Source organism: Myotis daubentonii, chromosome 3 (assembly GCF_963259705.1).
Source record: "Myotis daubentonii chromosome 3, mMyoDau2.1, whole genome shotgun sequence".
Taxonomy (NCBI): Eukaryota; Metazoa; Chordata; class Mammalia; order Chiroptera; family Vespertilionidae; genus Myotis; species Myotis daubentonii.
In genome coordinates, this window is record NC_081842.1 from 60,934,845 (window position 1) to 60,958,009 (window position 23,165).

Here is a 23,165-nt window from a genome sequence, read left to right on the forward strand (position 1 = left end):
CTTTCCATTGGTTGACAAAAACTCAGTCCCACATTTATGCCCCAATTCACGGATGTTATGTATGCTACTCACCTGAGGTTTTATCATAATTCTTTTTCATTATCTCTTTTTTAAATGTGTTTCAGTTTTTTATCCTGTTGCAAGATATGTGTTTTCTTAATTTTATTTTTGTAGTCACAAAAGTAAGGCTTTTTTGTGTATGAAGTCAAGTGATTCATGTAAGTATAAAGAAAGTGTTAGCAACCCCTCAGCTCTCAATCCCACCCACCAGGTTAATGGTTTTAATAGTTTTATGTGAAAACTCCCACATCTCTCTATCTGCTCATATACACATATCTAGAAATAATGGAGTATTTACTTTATAGAACCCTTGAATCTTTTGTGGAAAAAGTCAGAATATGGGAAATATAAACAAATGAAAATGTTTAATGGTGATGATGATATGGACACAGAAATCATTGTAAATATTTAGTATCTGTTTCACCTTTGATGGCTGGATGTGAAGCTTTTGGGGAGAACTAACCCTGGAGTCTATAGCTCAGAGCATGTAGGACACTCTAGCCCCTGTGTAGCCAGTGAGCTAAGGAAAATTATGACCTTGACTCTTTTTCAGATCATCAAAGACCTGCAGCTACTGGGGCTGGTGGCAGCCCTGGTGGTAGCTGATGTGATCCTGCTTCTGACGTGGGTATTAACTGATCCCATCCAATGCCTCCAGATTCTCGGTGTCAGTATGACGGTGAGGGGCCCAATTCCTGGAGAATTCACTTCCTGACCTGGGGGGACTGGCTTCTGTGGGCACACAAGGGTCGTTCTCCCAGTAGCACTCACTGTGTGGCATGCTCCCAACAAGAAGATAAGTGACACAAAGAGGAGGAAGAGTGAGGCACTGTGGCTGCTGTGAATGAATGCCTTGCCCCTTGTCTGCAAGGTGTGCTCCCACTCCCGCTGCCCCTCCTGCCCCAGGTGTCCTCCACCTGCATCCACTAAGGTGTCAACACACTGGAATCTGCCTGGCAGTTATCTCTGCTTCCACATTATCAATAATGAGAACTCGGAGCAGCAGGAAGTTGCCTTCCCCTAATTGTTGGAAGCAAAAGTAGGAATCTGAGGTTGTCTTCGGAGTCAGTCAACCCTGGTTCAAATCCTAGCTCTACTACTTTCTAGCCAGGTGACCTTGGGAAAGTCATTTAACCTCTCTAAGTCTCTATTTTCCTCATAAGTAAAATGGAGATAATACTACTACCTGTTTCTTAGGGCTTTGGTGATAAGTAAGTAAAAGAGTGCAAGTAAAGAACTCAATTGTGCCTGATACATAGTCTTCAGTTGGTAGAAAATCCTATGTTCCTAGACTCACAGGGGCTGAGAAATACAGTGGAACCTTGACATTGCAGATTTAATATTTAAGGTTTCAACTGTTAACAAATAGTAGGAATTTATCATTCTGCTGGTGCACTAATGCGAATCATTATGGTAGCAAAGCACACAACAGAGGGTAAGCCCTGCTGCCACCAAACATCCAACTTTATTGTCTTTTCCTCCAATTAATAGTCACTCTCATTTATTTAATGGAGTCAACTAAATTTTATAGCTTTTACACATTAAGGGGGAAAATAGAGGCTGTACAGGAGTTCACACTCCAGGACCTTCACAGGGATCTGCTGTGTGTTCCTGGTAATTGTGGGTGCCCTCCGTACTGACTCTGTGTCCCTCGTAGGTGACAGGGAGAGAAGTGGCCTGCTCGCTGACCAGCACACACTTCTGCGCTTCCCGGTACTCTGATGTCTGGATTGTTCTTGTTTTGGGATGCAAGGTTGGTATCCACATCTTCTTGGGGTAGTCTGTCTGTCACCAACAAAATGGACATATATGAAGAAGGAATTAATAAGGTGATTCCTGAAAAGAATCTTGAAATCAGGAAGACCTCTGTTGATACATAACTCTCACAACCAGGACCCTTATTATTTCTTTACATTTGGGAATGGGGGGTCACTTTTTCAACTCTTTGGACTTCCTCATTTTGTTCTCCCCAAATCATGTGGAATTCACCTACTGTTTCTCCCATTTCTTGGCTTGGTTTTAAATTTACTTGTAAATATCAGTTTTCTTCCCAAATCCCTGCAAGGAAGACTGTGTCAAGGTATCCTGCTGCCGTTCACCCACCTCACTCTCACTCTGGTTGGAAGACAGGCTGGCTCAAAGACAGATGACAACACCCAGGGTGTCCTTTGAGTGATTCCAGCTGCCTCAAGTGTCTCCCGCCCTGAATCTCCCATCATTAGACTCATTTGTCTCTGGTAGATGGTAAAAGTAGGATATCATTTCCAGAGGGTACAGGATACCTACATAGGGCACTGAGGGCGGTCCCTAGAACCAACTGTCCTGTTAGCTGGTTTTCAGCTTGTAGGGACAGAGAATCTGGCTGTGGGAGCATAGGGCAGGCCTGTTTCAATGAATAGGGTGAGCCCTGGGTGGCAGGAGCCTGTCTGTCGATTACCAGGGCAAAAAGGCCTGGTTGACTGATTGCTGGCAGAGTAGGAGTTTTTCTCTGAAGGTAAACTTTCAAGTGGGTGCTTCAGAGAAATAGCCTTGGGGATGGGCAGGGATGGGACAGGGAAATGTTGCTTTTTAATTATGTGCATATATTATTACTTTGATTGAAATATTTTCAAAAGAAAATACTAGGAAGTGAACAGCTCTTTCCTGGTTTCTTGCTTAAGAAAATGAGCTTCAGAACATGACAGAGCAGGGTTTGAATTCTGACTCAGCCCCTTCCTAGCTGACCCTGAACCTCATTTGACCTCTCTGAGCCTTAGTTCCCTTACGTAAAATGGGGTATGATAATATCCACTCAGAGCTGTTTTGAGTTTCAAAGGAGTTAATGCATGGCAAGAGTTTTCAACCACTCCTGCCCCATAGTAAGAGCTCAGTAAATTTTAGTTATTATTATTAATCTTCTACTGCTCCCCTAAAGTCTAAGGCCTAGACATTTCTGAAAATCACAGCCCCTCTCCCACTTCCTCAAGCCCTAGAGGAGAGCATGTCCTCCCCAGCAGCAACTCCGCACGTCCCCCATAGCAATTCACTTTGCGACTCAACTTGATTTATTTTCTCCATTGCCTTTTATATAAATACCATTTCTATTTGATTTCACTGTAATATCTTTCTGAAGGACAAAGAAAGAAAAGGGGGAAGGAGTGCTGAGCATCAGGAAACTGACTGAGCCAGCTGCCCATGGGCTTCCTGGTCCATGAGCAGTCCCTGGCGAAGACCCAAATCTCTGCATAAAGTTCCAGGAGCCCCCACCTGCACCTGTCTGCTGCCCACTACCCCACACTTCTCAGCAGTGAAGGCAAATGACCTACAAGTATATGTGATTCATTTAAGAACAAGTCATGGATGTATAGGGGCTCTATTAATACCTAGTTCCCATTGGGCAAGGATTGTAATGGAATTGAATTTTTTGTTGTTGTTGTTAATCCTCACCGAAGGATATTTTTTCCATTGCTTTTTTAGAGAGAGTGGGAGAGAGGGGGGCAGGGCAGGGGAGAAAGAGAGAGAGAGAGAGAGAGAGAGAGAGAGAGAGAGAGAGAGAAATATGGATGTGAGAGAAACACATTGATTGGTTGCCTCCTGCACAACTCCTGCATGATTCCCGACCAGGGCCGGGTATCGAACAGCAACCCAGGTATGTGCCCTTGACCAGGAATCAACCGCCCTCCCAACGCCCTCTGTGTGCACAGGGCCCATGCTCTAACCACTGATTGACACCAGCCAGGGCTGAAATTTTTAAATAGAATCAGATTTCAACATTTTAAAAACAAAGAGTTACTTTTATTCACTTTTGATTAAAGTACTCATAATCCAACTCTGCCAAATGTCACCTGATGGCATCAGTTTCCCAAAAGTCAGGCCCCTCTGGCCTCCTGACTGGTGTATCTTCTAACCATTGAAGGTCTCAGGGCGGCACGTCAGGCCCCACTTGGGACACTGGACATTGGGGGCATCCAGAAGGCATCTCTGCCATGCTGATCCTTTACTCTAGGCCAGTGGTTCTCAACCTTCCTAATGCCGCGACTCTTTAATACAGTTCCTCATGTTGTGGTGACCCCCAATTTCATTGTTACAAATTGAACATAATTAAAGCATAGTAATTAATCACAAAAACAATATGTAATTATATATGTGTTTTCCGATGGTCTTAGGCGACCCCTGTGAAAGGGTCGTTCGACCCCCAAAGGGGTCACGACCCACAGGTTAAGAACCGCTGCTCTAGGCTGTCCGTCCTCCCAAAAATTATTGCCAGGGCTGTACCTGTAGGTGGAGCTAGTCAGGTTGGGGCATTTTGGGACACTGGCAGGTGCCCTGCTGATCCCTGACCTTATTTATATTCATCATTAGTTCTCCCTCTGAGTCTCCTAGTTCCCATCCCACCTTATCCCCCATGGCATCTTCAGGTTCAGTTATAAAACATGGACATTTGTGTTTTGCCTTCAATCTCCCTAGCAGGCCAAGCTCCTTGAAAGGACCATGGCTTAGTTCTCTTTGTAGCACTGGTTCCTGCCCTACACCTAGCATGGTACTTTACACATAGTCAGGTGGACTTATGTTGCATCTACAGTATATGTTATGTATTATTGAGTAAAGTTTTGATTTCTGTTTAAATGCAGCTCGTTCCAAGAGAGAAAGCACTTTAAGGTGCCAGGCGTCGTTTTCTTCTTAGTAGAAATGAGAACTTTGAGAGCAAGTTTTTTGTTTGTTTGTATTTTTAATATATTTTTATTGATTTCAGAGAGGAAGGGAAGGGGATAGAGAGATAGAAACATCAATGATGAGAGAGAATCATTGACTGGCTGCCTCCTGCATGCCCCCTACTGGGGACCGAGCCCACAACTGGGGCATGTGTCCTTGACCGGAATCGAACCCAGGACCCTTTAGTCCGCAGGCCGACGTTATATCCACTGAGCCAAACCAGCCAGGGCAAGAGCAGTTTTCTATTCATGAGAAAGAGGAAAGAAAAGGGCCACGGGTTCCTGGTGGTGGGGGCCGGGAATGTCACAAAGTGGGTGAAGGGTATAGATGGAGCCTTTGCTGCCTGTGCCTGCTCGGCAGGCTCATCGAGTTGCCAGCCTGCCTTTGTCCTCCTGCTTCCACTCTTCATCTCCCATAAACACCCACTGGCACAGAGCCTCTGCTAGCCTGGAGAGGTCTTTTGTGTAAATTAGAAAAGGCCTCCCTTCTAGGCAGATGCAGTCTTGCAGGTGCAGGGCTTGGCAAGCAGATGGTGCCTGTGGGAAAATTAGAAAAATGAGCCCCTTCCTCGGGGCATTGCTCCTGCCGCTGCACATGTCTGGGCAGACAGACCATGGGGGTATTTCAGCTTCCATGTGGCCCGCAGCTCCACACAGTGCAAAACCACATGATGGACGTGGCAGCCCTCACCACCAGCAGCATGATGTGCCCGCAGCCCTATCTGTAGGGCTCCTGCCCGCCTATGCCATCCGGTCCTGTGCCTCTATCCCAGCAGAGTCCCGTCTTGCTGACCTCTGATAAACCAATTCTCAGGGCAGGAGAGGAAAATAACATTTATTAAGCACCTACTAGGTGCCAGAAGCACCCTAAGGGTCCTTTCATGTCTGAGTAAACCCTCGTAGCAACCCTTTAAGGTGGGTATTATTACCCTTATTTTAAATGGTCCCGGCCCTCCTGCTCTTTAACCCTGAGTCTGTTATTCTGCTTCCCTGAGCCTCTGGTTCTCCCTCCGCATCCAGGGTCTGCTGCTGCTGTATGGTGCCTACCTGGCGGGCCTGACCGACCACGTCAGCTCTCCTCCTGTGAATCAGTCCTTAACCATCATGGTGGGGGTCAACCTTGTGGTGCTGGCCGCTGGGCTTCTTCTCGTGGTCACCAGGTACCTGCACGCCTGGCCCAACCTGGTCTTCGGCCTCACATCCGGGGGAATCTTTGTTTGCACGACCGCCATCAACTGCTTCATCTTCGTTCCCCAGGTGTGTTCTGAGGAGAATTTGGCAGGGCCGGTCCTGCAGAGCACTGGCTGGGCATGATAAACTGCTCACTGTGTTTTCTCTCAAGGCTTCTGGGTAAGATTTATTGGAGAGTCAGAAGGAAGGTGGGTTCCTGGTGAGCTGGCTCCTTCTGTTCTTCCCTCCTCGCTCTCCTGAAGGAAGACAGTTCGGCTCCCAGTCAGCAAAGAGGGCAGCCCGGAGTGGCTGAGTGCAGCGGCCCCACATTTCCACCCCTGGCAGCCGACTCGCAGACGTGCTTTTCCGCATCCTCCCGCCTGTTTCACTGCTCCTCAATCCCTTCCTCGTCTTGATAATGTCATTTTTTCCCTAGCCTGGGAGTCAGGAGCCTTTCTTTCCTGTTTAGGATTGCAGATTCACAGGGAAAACTCATTTGGAACTCTATGCAATTTTAAATGCTTTTTCTTTCTTTTTATTAGAGGAAAATAGAAAGCATTCCTCTTCTTTTTACAAAAAGGAGAAATAAAAACTCAATAAACATGTGTTTCATATTATAGGGGTTAAAGAAAAAAATCAAACAAAGGAGGAAGATAGCAGCAGAAATGTCCAGACAGCAAAGGGGGGAAAGGGGATCTGGAGGGAAATGTAAAGGAATCATAGTCTCTGGAAGGAAAGTGATGTGAAATTATTCGGATTGGGCCCCAGGGTACCACTGAGCCACACACGTCTGAGTTAATGAACTTGACATTAGGCATTTTTCCTGTTTCCCTTCTAGTTCTCTTTTTGTTCCCCCAAGGCCTCCCTCATCTCACTCCCCCCTCAGCACCCCATCTGGTTCCAAATGCAGCTTCCAGTTGACTATGAATGACTTTACCAGGGAGCACTAACCGATAAAATCGCGGATGGAGGGTCACAGGGTATTTATAAAAGGGAAGAGTGGACCTTGGGGCATGAAGGTATGACACAGGCATAGGCTTTTTACTCTTCTGCCTTCTCACAAATTCTCATAAAGATACTCAAAAGAATAAACAAATATGGAAATATCTGTAGCAGCAGCACTAAAAATCAAGGATGAGTAGTGCCTCAGTGCCAGAATCTAGAGGAATTGTTGCTGAATCTTCATATTATAAGACCTGGATTAATGGACGCCATTGAGAATTGAGTGTTATTTGTCTGGAAAGTAGCAGAAGAGGACTTGGAAACGCAAGGACTGCTCCTCGCTGGGAGATGGGGAAAGGGGAGTGGGGAGGGGCCTTTGGGGAAGCCCACCCTTTAGGCCCTGTAGCCGGCATTGTTGATTGGTAACCCATCCACCTGTTGCCAAACCCTTTCTTCCTTGCTCACCTCTACTATATAGTCTGAAAGAGCTAAATACTTGCTTTTCCAGCTTCCTTTACAGCTCGGGGTGCCCATGTGACACAGTTTTTTTGTTTTGTGTATGTGTTTTTTAAAATATTTTTATTGATTTCAGAGAGAAGAAGGGAGAGGGGGCGAGAGATAGAAACATCAATGATGAGAGAAAAATCATCAATTGGCTGCCTCCTGCACACCCCCTAGTGGGGATTGAGCCTGCAACCTGGGCATATGCCCTGACCAAGAATCAAACCATGAACTCCTGGTTCATGGGTCGATGATCAACTACTGAGCTACACCAGCCAGGCTATGTGACACAGTTTTGAACTCCAAAAGTTTTCTGAGAGGCATCTGAGAAAGCTTTTGCTTTGCTGAAAAAGCTATGGGTGTGGCTGGCTTTGCCTCTTGTACCTTCTTTCTGCCTTGCATGTTTGTTGTGCCTGGAGCTATGGCAGGCATCTTGTGACAATGACGGAAAAGCCAAGAAATGCATTTACTATACGAGGAAACTATAGTTATTCCCATGTAAAACTAAATTCAGAGGGAAAGGACCTATGAAGAGATTCTGCATTTCATAAGAAGAGATGCACAAATTTCTGGAGATTTGGACAAGCTTCCTTCCTCTGAAGGAAATTAGAAGTTTTTAAAAGATAGCAAATTTGTTTTGTCAATAGGATTTAAAAGATATTGCCTCTCTCCAACCAAAGCAAATCATCATGAGAAGGACATAATCTTATAACATGAAATATTAAGTAAGGATGAAAAACATTGTGTTAAACTCAAACCCCCAGTAGGAACACTGAATAGGCGATTGGACATAGCAAAATACTGAATTAGTGAACTAATGTAAGGCCACAGAACACAAGGAGACAGTTTAAAAATGAGAGACTAGGGCCCAGCTGGTGTGGCTCAGTGGTTGAGCATCGGCCTATGAACCAGGAGGTCATGGTCTGATTCTAGGTCAGGGCACATGCTCGGGTTGCAGGCTTGATTCCCAGTTGGGGGCATGCAGGAGGCGGCCAGTCAATGATTCTCTCTCATCATTGATGTTTCTATTTCTCTCTCCCTATCCCTTCCTCTCTGAAATAAATTTTAAAAAAATATTTTTTAAATGAGAGACTAGATCAAATATGGAGACCTTATCTAGGGATACCATTTAGAGCTACTAGGAATCTCTGAAAGATAAAAAATAATTTGGGGCAGAAGTAATCACCAAGGAACTATTAGAGGAAGCCTTCCTGACCTAAATAAAACAAGACCTCTCTCTCTGAAAATCGAGTGAATCAGCAACCTCCATGATGTGGCTCCACTTATATCTCCTCTCTGAGCACTCAGACATAAGACTTCCACCTCAGCACCCAGGACAGTTGTGATGTCTAGGTACACTTCCATCTGCACACATAGACATAAAAATGCAGGATGCAGTTCACCTTGAAATCTGGCTTCCAGGTTTGAACAGCGACAAGCACTTGATTTGTAAAGTGAGAGTAGCAGTGAAATTATTTTGGGATACAAGAACAGGATGGATGGACAGTGTTGGCCTTTCTCTTGCCTTCTCTCTGTTTCCCATTTTTCCTCCTAGCTGTCTTAAACTCCCTTTCTCTTACTTTATCTTTCCTTTTCTGTTTTCTCTCTCATGCCTTTCTCCTTTTGAACTATGATCCAAAACTTAAATATATATATATATATATATATATATATATATATATATATATATATATATTCCATTATATTTTAGGTTTAGGAAGTAAATTCTTCTTCTTCTTTTTTTTAATCTAAAAGTAAGTAGGTTTGTCCATTTTTTTGTGGGTCTTTTAATGGACTTTCCCCTCTGGCTCAGTGGCCTTTGGTAGAAGAAAGAGTCTCCCTGTGAGAGCTGCACTGTGCATTCCCAGGAGAGAAAGACAGCTGAGCAAAGTTGGAAAAGCATCTGAGGAGAGCCAAATGGGGAAGGAAGAGAGCAAGGAGAGGGTACTTCCTCCTGCCACTGAGCCTTCGGACTGGACAGCGTGGGAGGGTTAATGAAAACAAAGGCACAGATGCCTCAAGGGCAGTTAGGTGGCTCCAGAGAGCTGAGTGGAATGGCACAAGTGGACCAAGTAGCATTCTACGCAGGTCCTCAGGAAATGCCTGAGTGCTGACGCCAGACACTGAGGTCATCACCAGCCATGAGCAAGCCTCTGCTTTTGTTGATGGTATCCTGCATGTGAGCCATCTCCACACACATCTCCTTCCCTCCCTCCACCTCTGAGAGACAGATAGGTCCTGAGATAGGACATTGTTTTCTCCTCTAATCCCCCAAAGTGTTTCACCTGATCCTCCGTGTAAGTACTTAGGACTTCCTACTCTGCCTTAGAGGTATCTGCATATGTCTCAGTGCCCCTACTAGAGAGGTGAGTTTTTTAAAGGAAAACTATTTGTTCTTTTATTTATCCACTCATTTATTACCTGCTGGGAACATGCAGTTCAACACATGGCCCCATCTCTGGGTGTAGCTGGGAGCAGACATGAAAGGAATAATAATGTAGGTTTTAAGTGTTTGGGGAAGGCAAATTACATGACGCTGAGGAAGGGGTGCCCCAGCCTGTCTAGGAACTCCATAACACCTTCTCAGAAAATGGGCCCAGTCTTGAAGGATAAGCAAGATTGGGGAAGGGCAGTGGGTGGCATTCAGATGGGGGAACAGCATGACAAGAGGTAGAGAGGTAAGAGAGAGAACAGGCTATGTTTGGAGCACCACAAATCTGCACTTTTTGAAGCACAGATTGAAGGAAGAGTGGCAGAAGGTTACTAGTAAGAGGTGACAGCCTCAAGGTCCTCGTATATCCTGTTAAAGACTGGAGATTGAATCCCACTGTATTAGTTTCCTGTGGCTGCTGTAACAAATTAACACAAATGGAGTGACTTAATTCAGATGTATTTTCTTATAGTTCTGGCAGTCATAAATTGGAAACGGGTCTTATTTACTTGGCTACAATTTAAGATGTCAGTGGGTCTGCATCCCTTCTGGAGGCTCCTGGGGCGAATCCACTTCCATGCCTTTTCAGCTGCTAGAGGCCACCTGCATTCTGTGACTCCTGCCTCTTTCTCTATCTTTAGAGCCAGCAGTGCAACATATTCAAATCTCTCTCTTTCTGATCTCCATTTCCATGGCCTCTTCTCTTCTTCTGACTCTGACCCTCCTGCCTCCGTCTCATAAGGACTCATGATTACATTGGGCCCACTGTACAATCCAGAATAATCTCCTCATCTCACATCCATAACCTGAGCACATTTACAGAATCCCTTTTGCCACATAAGGTAACATATTCACAAATTCCAGGGCTTGGGGCAGGGGGCCGTGGGGGGTGGAGAGGAACACCTTGGGGGGGGGGGCATTATTTAGCCTGGCACACCCACATAGCCCAGAGGCTGAAAAACCAGGAATGTGCCTGTCCTTCTGAAGGAAGGGTCCTGGAGAAGTCCAGAAATTGTGACCTGAGGTCATTTATTGCCATATTTCAGAAACTCCAACGGGTCAAGCCTGAAGGATCAGGATCCTCACAGACACGGAACTAAGGAGGCGGGGGCTTTCATCAGGGGGCACCCTGGCTCCACCTGGCCAGCTTGGGGTGAGACAGACCCAAAGCCCTGGATGTGCCCTTACACCAGTGCTGAGCAGTTCCTCCAGAGAGGGCTGTGCCGGGAGCCGGTCCATGCTTGCTGTTTCAAGGGACCTGGCATATATGGCATACTGTTCTTAATATGTTTGCTCACCTTCTTGGCGCTGTGTTTTAACCAACGTCACCTCTTCGAGAAAGGTTGAATCCCCAGGTAGGGATTTTCCCCTGAAGTTAGGGAGGGATTAAAACCCCTCAACTAAGTGCCAGGCGGGTAATTAATCACTTTAACTATGAACAATCATGCTTAAGCTACATAATCTTTACTCCCTGGAATGGAGATAAGAAACGCCCTAACCTTTGTAATAGAGATTGATAGGATTGAATCAACTGGTATAAATACAGATGTAACAAGACAGCAAGAGACAGAACTCAGAACACAGAACTAAGGACACAGGGCTTGGAAGACAGGACCAAGAGAGACAGAGCCTAGGCACAGAACCTACACAGAACGTTCTCTAGAGACAGAAGAACTTCGCTGGCGAGAGCATGCTGGAGGATCCTGGACAGGGACTGGCCTCGGAGCCTGGAGGCGGAGCCTGGCGAGAGAGCATGGCAGGGATCCTGGACTGAACCTGACTGCAGAGATTGGCAGGAGAGCCTGACTATAACCTGGTGACTGAACCTGACTGGAGAACCTGAGCAGAAACTCTCTGGAGATCGAGACCAGAACTTGGCTGGAGATCCTGGCTAGGCTGCTGATCAACTGAACGCTGTCTCCGTGTCATTCCTTCTTCGCCGACTCCGTCTACGCCTTTGGGAACCCCTGGACCTGCTGGGGTTGGACCCCGGCAGGGCTGGGCCTGGGGGTGCTGGGGGGAGTGAGGAGCCCAAAAGGGAGCCCAGATACTGTGACACTGCCAGGGCCAGTCCTAGGAGGACAACACTGGTGTCTGCTCCATCCACTCAGGACCGTACAGTGACCCTATGGTGCCAGGCTCCAGGAAGTCCCGAGTAGGGTGGGAGCTGATGGCACCCGAGGCTTTTGAGAAGGGCATCTGAGGGGGTGGTACCTGGCCTGACCCAGTACAGATCACACCGACTCCTGATGGCATGAGGAACATGCAGTTCAACACATGCTGAGTTCACAGAGGATGTGGTATTGAAATTGATGGAAAGATTTAGAATCCGATCTGAGCCTTACCAAATTGGGGTTAGGACGTGTTTAATGAGTGAGCAAAGAAGTCCCAGGATCCCTGTGGCTCCCACAGCCACCAACATCGTTTCTAAGGTGCCACAGTGCCCAGTGTACATCACTAGCACTCTCCATGCTGAGCTTTCCTACAGGAAAAACAGACACTTCCGTCTCTGTAGCCTCCCCTGGCACCCGTGTCACTGGCATGTGCCAGGTAGAGACAGTGTCCCAAAGGCTCAGGAGGTTGGTCCTTTGAATGTTCTGTGTTCAGCTCCATCCCTATTAAGGCAAACTAGCCCATGCTCCCACAGATTGCTTCTTTTTTTTAAAAAAAAAAATATATTTTATTGATTTTTTTACAGAGAGGAAGGAGAGAGACAGAGAGTTAGAAACATCAATGAGAGAGAAACATCAATTAGCTGCCCCCTGCACATCTCCCACTGGGGATGTGCCCGCAACCCAGGTACATGCCCCCGACCAGAATTGAACCCGGGACCCGTTAGTCTGCAGGCCGACGCTCTATCCACTGAGCCAAACCGGTTTCGGCCAGATTCCTTCTTAAAAACAGTTTCTCCCAAAACACTTTCCTTAGGACCCCACAGTTAACAGTTTCTGCCTTCTCAGCTGTGTTGAGGTCGTGTGGGGTGGCACAGTGACCCTGTTACAGCTCTGGCTCTACTGCTAACCCCCTGCAAGGGCCTAGATCAGTCATATTCCTTCTTAGTCTTCCCTCATTTGTCTAGGAAGAAAAGATGGTCAGATCGCAGACCTAATGTTCTGTCTTTTTTACTGCTATTTATTGCCATTTGTGGTTTCCTATCTGAGCTTTGATTATTGACTTGGGTTAGGAGTTCTCCAGCAAGGAACTGGGTGTTCAATCGCTGTGAGCACACCATTACCCAATGAATGAGGATAATTAAGAACAGCTACCTATAACTGGAAACAGTTTCACTTGAAACATACAGAGTTTAGGTTGCTTAACCCTGTTACAGCTTGTAAACTCTGGCTTTCGAACATGGCCCTGGGAGTGTACTTCAATCTGGTTTTCTCTGACCAGTTCGGCAATGGTTGGGTCAAGCTAAGATGGTTCTATCTCATCTACCTATCATCTCCCTTTGACATTTTGAAAACTATATCACCTTAACATTCTCTGTACCTTCTGTCATTTCCGTCCATTAGCTTTCCAGAGCACAGTACATTCTGAGGAGAGAATAGTTTGTGCATTAGTGTATGACCGTCATTCCTTGGTGTTTTGGAGAACTAGTGAGAGAATGTGTTTCTGGGTGTGTAATTAAATAAATAACATATGCTCTGTTATTTAACAGCTGAAGCAATGGAAGGCATTTGAAGAGGAAAACCAAACAATTAGATGCATGGCCAAATATTTCAGCACTCCCAGCAAAAGCTGCCATGCCCCGTATGGTGAGGAACAGAATTGCCACGCCAGAGGAGAGAAAACCTCCATGGAAAGACTCCTCACAGAGGTAAGCGAGACCCCTGCCTGGTGGAGTCTCTATAAAGAACTCCAGTCACGCACCGGTGGGCCCCTGCTGTCCCACTGCTAATGTTCTTTCTTCTCCGCCCATTCCCCCACTTCCATTGGCAGCGGGCAAAACCTTGACATTTCCCCAGTGACTCTCCCACTGCTGGTCCTCACCCACTTATTCAGTCATTGCACAGTTGTGTGCTGGACATTGTGCTAAGTGCTGATGAATAAAACAAATATAGTCCCTACTCTCAGGGAGCTCACAGTCTAATGGAGGAAATAGATGTTGATCAAGAGAATAATGAAGGGACAAATCAGGGTGGTAAGGCAGAATTATGGATGGTCCGGGCAAGGGAACCTAATTTAGAGCTGTCAGACAAGACTCTCTGAGCTGAGAGATGAAGGTTAAGTACAAACTGGCCAGAAAAGATGGTGGGGAAAAGCATTCCAAGCAGGGGAACAGCATTGGAAAGGCCCTGAGTTGTAGTGGATTCTAGCTCCTTCTGTATGATACATTCTTGCCTTACATAGAGCAGTGCCCTCATTTACAAGATCTTATAGGGCCCCTTACTGTATTTCCAGGTTCTAACTAGAGATCTCAATCATCCCACCACCCCAGAGAGGCAATAAGTATCTAAGGATGGGGAGGAGGGCTAAATAGGGCCTCTGAATACCATAGTAGCACCAAGTCCTTCTTCTGTGCTTGAGCCAGAGTTGGCACCTCTCCCAGAACGGGGCACTGGGGTGTGGGCTTGCAGAAAGCACATGGAGAAGCTGGAGGCTGCACTGCCTCAGAAAGAAGGCACAGGGCTCAGAAGAATTAGCCAATATTTTCACACAACTACATTAGATCCCATGTTTTCTTCAGTACAGAACACACCTGAGTAGGTGCTCTTTGGGAAACTATGTTTTTCTGTAATTGGACTGACAGGTGGTTATCCGGGATCCCTGTCTGAGAGGACGGTGAGGTGGGAACCTAAGAAACACAGCCCAATGAGGGGGTGAACCTTCCCTGCACCCCCTGTCGGTGCCCCTCTAGTCTCCCACACCATACCCTCAGCCTGGACCTTTTTAAAAAATCAGAGTAATACTTCTCTATTTCTGTACTATTTATGAAGCATTCAGGACCTATTTCAAAGCCAGATTTCTTCCCACCTGGCAAGGGAGTAGCATTGCCTTTGAGATACTCTGTGAAGTCTTCAAAGAAGCATTTATTTTTTTTTTTTTTTAAGCTCAACAGAAGGCCAGAAACTTGGCGAGAACAGCCAGGATGGTTCTCATTCACAATCAGCTAATGCTGGAACAGCCAAGTGGCCTGACTCTTTAGCCTTATGGTAATTTATGATGTGCTGTTTGTACTTCTGCCACACTGACTACGCTGTTTCCCACGCAGTGACTGTCTCTGCTCTATCCAAAACGATGCCTGGAGTCTGCAGAGGAAGGGCCCTAACAGGGAGCAGATGCACAGGCAGTAAAAAGCTGGCCTCTCCCCAACACCCCACACCTGGTGCATCTCTCCCAGAAAAGGCCTGGGAACCAGCCGCTGCCCCCAGGCGCCGGAGCAGGCCTAGAGAGGTCCCAGCTCTGGCATTGCCTGGTGGGCAAACACGGCATCTTTCCTGCCTCGTCTTATGCACAAACCCTGACTCCAGCTTCCCTTCACTGCAGCCCCTCTGCCACCCTTGGTCCTCCTCTTACTTTCCCATGACCTGGGCAGTCCACCTTCTCATTCTTGCCCCCCTTGCCACTATGGTCAGGGGTGCCCCAGGGGCTGTCCAGGGCAGCACCCATCACCGACTTCCCGGGCTGTGTGGAAGCCAGCAGGGAGAACCTTCCCAGGGCTGTAGAACCCCCTTCTATTCTCTGCAGCAGAGGAAACCCAACTATTCTTTTTCTCCCCTGAGCCAGAACAACCAGAGGGTGATTCCGTCTCTCCTTATGGCCTGTACCTTGTGAAACACACCTGTGGATGTTAGGCTTCCCCAGATGTGCCAAAAGTACTAATTAATAAGCTCATTTAAATGCAGCTGCCACAGTAGGTCAGATTTTGGTCTCACAGAGGCAGTGACTCACACCACGCCCCTAATTAGTATGCAGCCATGGTGAAATCAGAGTTCCACTTTTTTTCTCTGAAAGGAGAGAAATTTACTGTTTAGACTGACATTTCTCAATCCGTCACTGGCCAATTTCAGATGTTTGGTTGCTGGGAGAAGAGCCTTCTTCCCAACTCAGCATTGATCCTATTTTTCTACGCTCAAAGAAACTTGTGGGTAAGGCACAAAAAGACAGCATTCAGAGTTGACTTGCTGGGTTAGCTGTCAGCAGTTGGTGGCTTCCTCCTAACTCTGTGAGGCAGCCAAGGCCTCCTGAAGCCAGCCTGAACCCTCCTTCATGAGGAGGGGCTGCTGAGGAGGAAGAGGGGTGGGGTCCCTCCTGGGCAACCAGCACAGTGCCCACCATGAGATGCTCAAGAGCTATCTGGCACCACCCAGGTATCACGAAGAGCCTGAATGACTGCCTCCCGGTTACTCATCCTCTCTGCTCGTGGTGAGTCCCCAGGCATCCACACCTCCCCGGCAACGCCCCGACCTCACCACACTGGGGTGAGGAAGGGGAAGACGGGCAGGCAGGTGCTCAGCTGCCAGTCCCTTCCGCTTATTCAGCAGTTACTCACTGGTCTGGGACTCTCCTGCTGATAAAAGAAGTAGACTAAACCAGGACGTAACTGGCAGTCCCGGTATCAGAGAAATCACCTTCCTGCCTATAACTAAGGGGCAGTGATCGGCCTTGGAGTTGCTGCCAGAGACTATTGCTGGACTAGTTTACTCAAAGTACTGCTTTCTGAACGGGTCCCTTCTGGGCAAGTCTCCCATTTCAACTTGAGAAGGCACCACAGGTGTGGTCCATAGGCGACTTGTGTCAGGTTTCCTAAAGATGGGAAACGACTTTTTACTTCTAGGGCATAATAAGTGTGTGTCCAAATGCACATCCTCAGCTTTCTGAAGGTGATGGCAACAGAGAGGCAGCATTTGGGTGTTCAGACAGACAGTTCCTAGAACACCTGACCTGGGTTGTCTGCCCCAAGACCATCAGTTCCCCAGGATGATCTCTTCCCTCCTCCACCGCCTTTGATCATCAGCAATGTCAGAAGGTGGACATAAGGTCTGAGTTAGAGAGGCAGCTGCTGTTATCACCAGAGGATGCTCAGGGCACACCCACCACCAGTATGCTTCCTCCTACTTCGTGCCCACGATCCCAGTCAGTACGGACACACCTCTGTAGCTTGCACCCACCAGGCCTCGTGGGCACAGCCTGTTTACCAACTAAAAGTTATGCAACAGGTAGGCAGCTCAACAGCAGAACTGCCCCAGCCTCATTCATCTTCTGGGCTCCATTTTAGATCTACTGAATCAAGTGTCAGAAACTTAGGCCCAATGATCCTACTAAAAAAAAAAAAAAAAAAAAAAAAAAAAAAAAAAAAAGCAAAGCTTCTCCAATAATTCTGATGCCTGCACCACTTTAGGAGCTACCAATAACTGATAGTGCCACCTGGAAGCTTTCACCTGCCACTCCAAGGTCCAGCAAGGGAGGACATAACACCAATCTGAGATTCTCATTGGCCCCTCCTGGCTCCAGTCTTATCTCTTTGGCCCAGACATCTCCACCCTTCTTCTGGTTTTCCATTTTCTAGTCTGTTTAGCAAGAGGCAAAATACTTGTCTCCCCATTCAGTCATCCTTTTGGGATGTGCCTCAAATTCGCCTGAATTTTGCAAAGGTGTCATAAGCCCGGAGTTGGGCCATTATTCAGACTTGTGTCCTGCAGAGAGAGCGACCTGACCCTCTCCATTCTGAGGAGGGTGTGCACAGCCAGCAAGCAGCAAGCTGTGTCTCCTCCAACCTCCCATCTCACCGGCAATGCCACAGAGTGGGGACCTTAGGGGGAGATTAAGATTCTACAATAAACCGTGGTTAACCTTTATTGAGCACCAGGTGTCAGTTATTCTACTCAGCACTGTGTGTGCATCACATTTTTTCATTCTGTGGAGGTGCCTCCTCGGAGCCTAAGATCACCAGCTAATACACAGAGGGCCTGGGATTTAAACCAACGTCTTCTGGTGCTACACTTCCTCCACCCTGGGAGACAGCGTGAAAACCCTCAGCGGCATCTTTTGTTGATGGTTTTGCTTTTGCCTTACAGAAAAACGCTGTGATTGAAAGCCTGCAGGAACAAGTAAACAACGCCAAAGAGAAGCTAGTGAGGCTGATGTCAGCGGAGTGTACCTATGAGGCCCCGGAGTGCGCTGTCCTCCCTGCCTCTTCCCATAGCAAGGAGGGTCAGGCTGCAGCCCCTGCGCACGGCCTGACCACTCAGTGGCATTCAGAATGCCTCTCTGACTCTCCGAATGATACCAGTGCGGCGGCCCAGGACTCCCAGAGCACCTCAGTGCCCTCCTCAAGTGCACAAAGCCTCGAGGGGCCTGGGAAGGACTCTGGCTCCTCCCCGGGGCGGAAGGAGATGTCTGACTTGAGAGACTTTTCTGATCATTTAAATTTGGGCTGCAGCCAGAAGCAGCAGGCTGGGCCAGACCAGGGTGCAGAACGGAGAGACCAGGGACCTGCAGTCCCCCGCCAGAGCCTCACACCAGTTGAAGGAGGCTCTGTTCCCCAGAGACAGGGGCAGCGGGAGAACTCAGGGGAGCCCCAGAAGCAGTCAAGGGTCAATTCAGTGATCAGGGAGAAGCTTCAGGAAGTCCTACAGGATCTGGGCCTGGGCTCTGAGGCTCCCGTCCCCTCTTCCCTGTCTTGTCCCCAGCAGCCCTGGAAGAGCAGCGCTGCCCACGGCCCCCAGAAGATGCCCTTCTCCAGGGAGCTGGGCTTCAGCCCATACATGGTGAGGAGAAGGCGGGCAGCGCAGCGGGCTCGCTCGCACTTTCCGGGCTCTCTACCCTCACATGTGGGGCATCGGGCAAATAGGGTGGCATCTGGCACAAAAAGTGGGTTAAATGTGCAGAACCCGGACAGCCTCTGCTTGGACCCTCAAACTGCTGATTCCAGGGAACCCTCTTCCAAGAAGCTTTCGTTACTCCCAGATCCTCAAGGCAAGCCGGGCATCCAGGAGGACAGCAAACAGTGCCAGGCAGAGCTCCAGGGAGCTGGGAGAAGCTGCGCAGCCTTTCCTCACCAGCCTTCTGGTTCTGGCCGGGCACGGTGTCCCACTGGCCCACGCCGATCACCAGATCTGCCTGAGCAGCGCCAGCTGCATTCCCTGAGGTCCCCGGGCTGTCTCTCCCTTTCTTCTCCACGCAACTACCTTGACACTGAGTCCAGCAGCTCAGACGAGTTCTTCTGCCACTGCCACCGGCCCTACTGTGAAATCTGCTTCCAGAGTTCCTCTGATTCCAGTGACAGTGGCTCTTCAGACTCTGACCCGGAGCATACTGGGGGGCTGGCTTCCTGGGAAAAGCTGTGGGCCAGCTCAAAGCCTATCGTGAACTTCAAAGATGACTTGAAACCCACACTGGTGTGAACTGCAGCACAGCAGGCCTGGATAGAAAGGTCGGTCCAGGACAAGCCGTACCAAGGCTTACAGGGGGAAGGCGGGTTCTGGCCTCAGGAGAACACATCAGTGCCCTGCATTTGACCAGCCCTTACCATGTTTCAGCTATGCTCACTTGAGTACTGTTACCTTGAGCACTTCTTGGGTATTGCCTGTCTTGTTACTACCTCACAGCATTCCTGTAAAAGACTCCAGTTGAGTGACCATAAAAGATACTCTTTGGGAAAAGGTGCTAAATGAGCACAGAAGCTTTCCTGTCCCAGTCAGCCTGTATTCCACAAAACTCTTCATATATACCAGATGGCTGGCTGGTGGACACACAGATGGAGAGATGGAGGAACTTTTCTGCAGAACCAGAGTGGTGGACTATGACCCATCAAACTGGCCTTAAGATAAGTTTCCTACATCCTTGGGTGTCCCGTTCTTGGCAGGGGGTGCAACTTTGTTTCTGCTGAAGGTTAAACAGCACCACCCCTGGTTCCAGCTTCTGGCCAGACTCAGCTCACAGCCACCTCTACAGCACTGTTTGTTCATATCTTCCCACTATTATGGCACCTCACCATCATCCCCGAGATAGTCAGGTCTCCATGTGGCCACAGGCTACCCAGATCTCTCTTCTGGGCTTAGGTGGCACCTGATGCCCAGACTGTCTACTGGTCCTGTGGTCCATCCCTTTGACTCTGCCCATGGTGCCATTTTGGACTGAGGGGAAGCACACACTGGCAATCTCTGTTGGTCAAGGGGTGCTCTTGGTGCCATTGGGGTTACATGACCACCAATGGATACATGAATCTGGAAATAGAAAACAAGGAAATAGAAAGGAAGAAATGGGGGAGAAGAGGGCAGGAAAGAGAACAGGTTTTGAAATTTTACCTTGAGTCTGGCACAGAACATGGTAGCATCAGAGTTCAGTAATTCCTTATGATAACCCTGGGAAATAGACACTCTCATTCCCATTTTTACAGATGGGGCATGTGAGGCTCCAAGAACTGCGGTGACTTTCACAACTTCACACCAGGAGAGTGGTTCATGGAGAACTTGCCCACAGCCCAGGGGACTCCAAGTTGATAGATTCTCCTGGGAATACACCTCTTGACTCATTCTTCTGGGAATGGCAAGCAGGCCAGACCATAAAGCAAGGGTGCTGTAGGAAAGCTGAGTTGTGCTCACCCTGGAGTCCAGGACACCTGCCCCCAGATAACAAAACTGGGTTCCTCATTGTGGGAAGCCGTCCTCACTGCCTCAGGGGCCCTCTGCACCAGGATGTTGGTGAAGGATGAGTACCAGGAACTCATCTGCTGCCAGACCCAGAGGGAAAGCACAGATGGGTCCACTTTGCTTGTTGCTAATCTGGTTGTGATTTAGAGGCCACCCCCTGCCCCCATCCATGTGTGTGCACATGTTCATGTGCAGGAGTCTGAGCCTCATTAGATATGCCTGGGGGGAGGGAGGAGTTGGGCTCTGAAAGTCTCACAGAAGCTTTGTCATGAACTCACAGGGACTGCCAATACTCATGAGTCTCCAGACACTGAATTGGGAGGCTGTCTTGGTAGCACAGCTTCTTCTGTTGTCTACTTTTGCATACAAATATCATAATTTATTCTGCATGTGGGTTTGTAGTGTCTGCTTGTGCTGTTTGTTTGCTGTCCAAGTGATACCTTAATAAAAGAGAAGCAACTCCCAAGGCAAGTCTTTTCAGAAATTGTGGTCTCGGGCTGGGGTGTAGAGGCATAGAGAGTGGACACACAGCCACCAGCGTTGCCTTGGATTACCCTGGGTTCCAAGGGCATCTTCTGTCAAACTTCATTTGTAACAGAAACAACTGCCCCAGGGAACAGGGGGAACTATGGAGACTTTGGACTCTCCCCACCCACGGGGTCCTGTGGTTGGGCTTCACCTCCCTCAGCTCCCTCCCTCCCAGCAAGGAACCAAAGGGAAGTAAACATTGCCTCTGCTACTGTCATCTGGGTTGTGCATGTCTCTGTTGGCCCTAAGGTCTTGCATGGAGCCAGTCATAATTCTGACCCGAGCATATATTTCCCTGATGATTGAAATCTTTGGGTTGGAGGTATCCATTCTGATTCTAAAGCATGTCACCACTAGCAGTCTGCTGTTCATGACTGTGGAGTATGCAGGCTCTATACCTGGCCATCCTTCTACCCATCTCATTCTCTCTGCTTCCATATCCTCAGTCCCACCACCCCAGCCCTTCTTCATCTCCATTCCTCTTCTATCTAGAATTCCTTTCCCCTTTTCCCACACATTGTGAATTACTCATCCTTCAAGACTCAGGTGCAGCATGTGTTCTCTCTTAAGCCTTTCCTGAACACCCCAAAATAAAATTAACTGACCCCACAGTTAAATAAAGAAGGCTATTTGGGGACCTGTGTTTCAAACTCAGTTATATAGAGGCTTCTATTATCCATTTTACCTGGAATGACTTTGTAACCCTTGCTAGACTTGTTTAGAAAGATGGAGAATATACCCCGAATTTTTCCATTTGGTTCAAAAACTATGTGCCAAACACAACTGCCTGCCCAGTCCATTAAACTGATTCTAGTCCATCATTTAGTCTTGCACCACCACTCCCCTACTCCTCTTTCCCTAAATTTAGCTCTTTCTCTAAATTTTTTACTCAAGACCAGCTAATCCAGTGATGAAATTCTCAAAGGGAGGAGTATGCAGTGGCTTTTGGCATGCTCTTGATAGTTATGCTCTTGAGGAAAGGGCTGTAACTTGTACAGAAGAACCAAAGGGAAGTAAACATTGCCTCTGCTACTGTCATCTGGGTTGTGCATGTCTCTTGCATGGAGCCAGTCATAATTCTGACCCAAGCATATATTGCCCTGATGACTGAAATCTTTGGGTTGGAGCTATCCATCCTGATTCCAAAGTGGGTCCCTATCTCCTGGACTTGAAGGATCAACTTGGCTTTCCTGGAACTCATAGAGGAGGGAGGGGAAAGTACCAGACGTAGGAGGCATGCTTTTAAAGAACCATATTACTTCTAAAATGGTAAAAAGAAGAGTCAGTTCAAGTTCCACAAAATCTCTTCTGTGTCTGTATTTATTTTGTTATATTTAAACTAGAGGCCCAGTGCAGGAAATTGCGCAGGACCCCAGACCCGCTCTGCGCGAGCCGCAGGCCCCACCTCTGCTGCACCAGCCCCACCAGCCCCACCAGCCCCACACGAGCCCCACCAGTCCTGCGCGAGCCACGAGTCCTGGCCCACGAGAGGTGCTCCATGCACCTCCTGGTGACCCGTTGTTTGGTCATTCCGCCTGTTACGGTGTCACGACCACAGGCCTTTTATGATATAAATGTTTCTTCACAGATTTCAAATTCCTGAAAGCATGGAGTATGTCTTCTGCATTTTTGTATCCTCTAGAGTAGACATCAGAGAACTTTGCACAAAGGATAAGCTTAATAAATGTTTGATGGATCAGTTGCTGAGAAGATAAATGGATGAAACAAAGGCAGACAAAGAACCTGTTCTGGGGCTAACAAAGCAGCCAAAAGGGAGCCAGAGCTATCCAGTTTCACTGCTTGCCAATGAGTTAAGAGCAAGAAACAACATCACCCAGAAGTAACTGAATTTTGAAAATGACAGTACTTTAAGGATCTTAGGGAGACCTGGACTAGAATCGAGTTACTGAAGAGAAGCAAGAAAGTTATTGTGGTAAAGATTTTCTCTTAAAGATGCTTTCCTCACAGGCTTGTAACTAACAAGCATTATTGGCAGGAGGACATCTTTATCACCATCACCTTCCTGAGTCCCCTTTCCTGAAGCCCAAACAAAGCAGTTCCTCCCAGTAACACCATCTGGGCTTTGTTATGAGAGGTCTAATGCACAGATGGCATTTATGGGGCTCGAGACAGGAAAGAGGCTACTGTTGTCCTCAGACTTCGCTCTGCCTCACCTCTGATATGTACTCTGATCTCTCTTTCAAAATGTTCCTGGTCTTAGCACCCTCAGCCGAACTGCATCCG

General features: G+C 47.8%; 1 protein-coding gene across 1 annotated transcript in view; it reads left to right on the plus strand.

The window, feature by feature from the left end:
* Window positions 1-20,852, plus strand: part of GPR156 (G protein-coupled receptor 156) — a 110,458-nt gene extending 89,606 nt beyond the window's left edge. The window contains exons 6-10 of the mRNA XM_059687729.1: window positions 614-739; window positions 1,718-1,813; window positions 5,772-6,008; window positions 13,457-13,615; window positions 17,817-20,852. Of these exons, the coding sequence (XP_059543712.1) occupies window positions 614-739; window positions 1,718-1,813; window positions 5,772-6,008; window positions 13,457-13,615; window positions 17,817-19,145 (1,947 nt within the window). The 3' untranslated portion in view covers window positions 19,146-20,852. The remainder of the gene's footprint in view (window positions 1-613; window positions 740-1,717; window positions 1,814-5,771; window positions 6,009-13,456; window positions 13,616-17,816) is intronic.
* The last annotated feature ends 2,313 nt before the right edge of the window (window positions 20,853-23,165 follow it).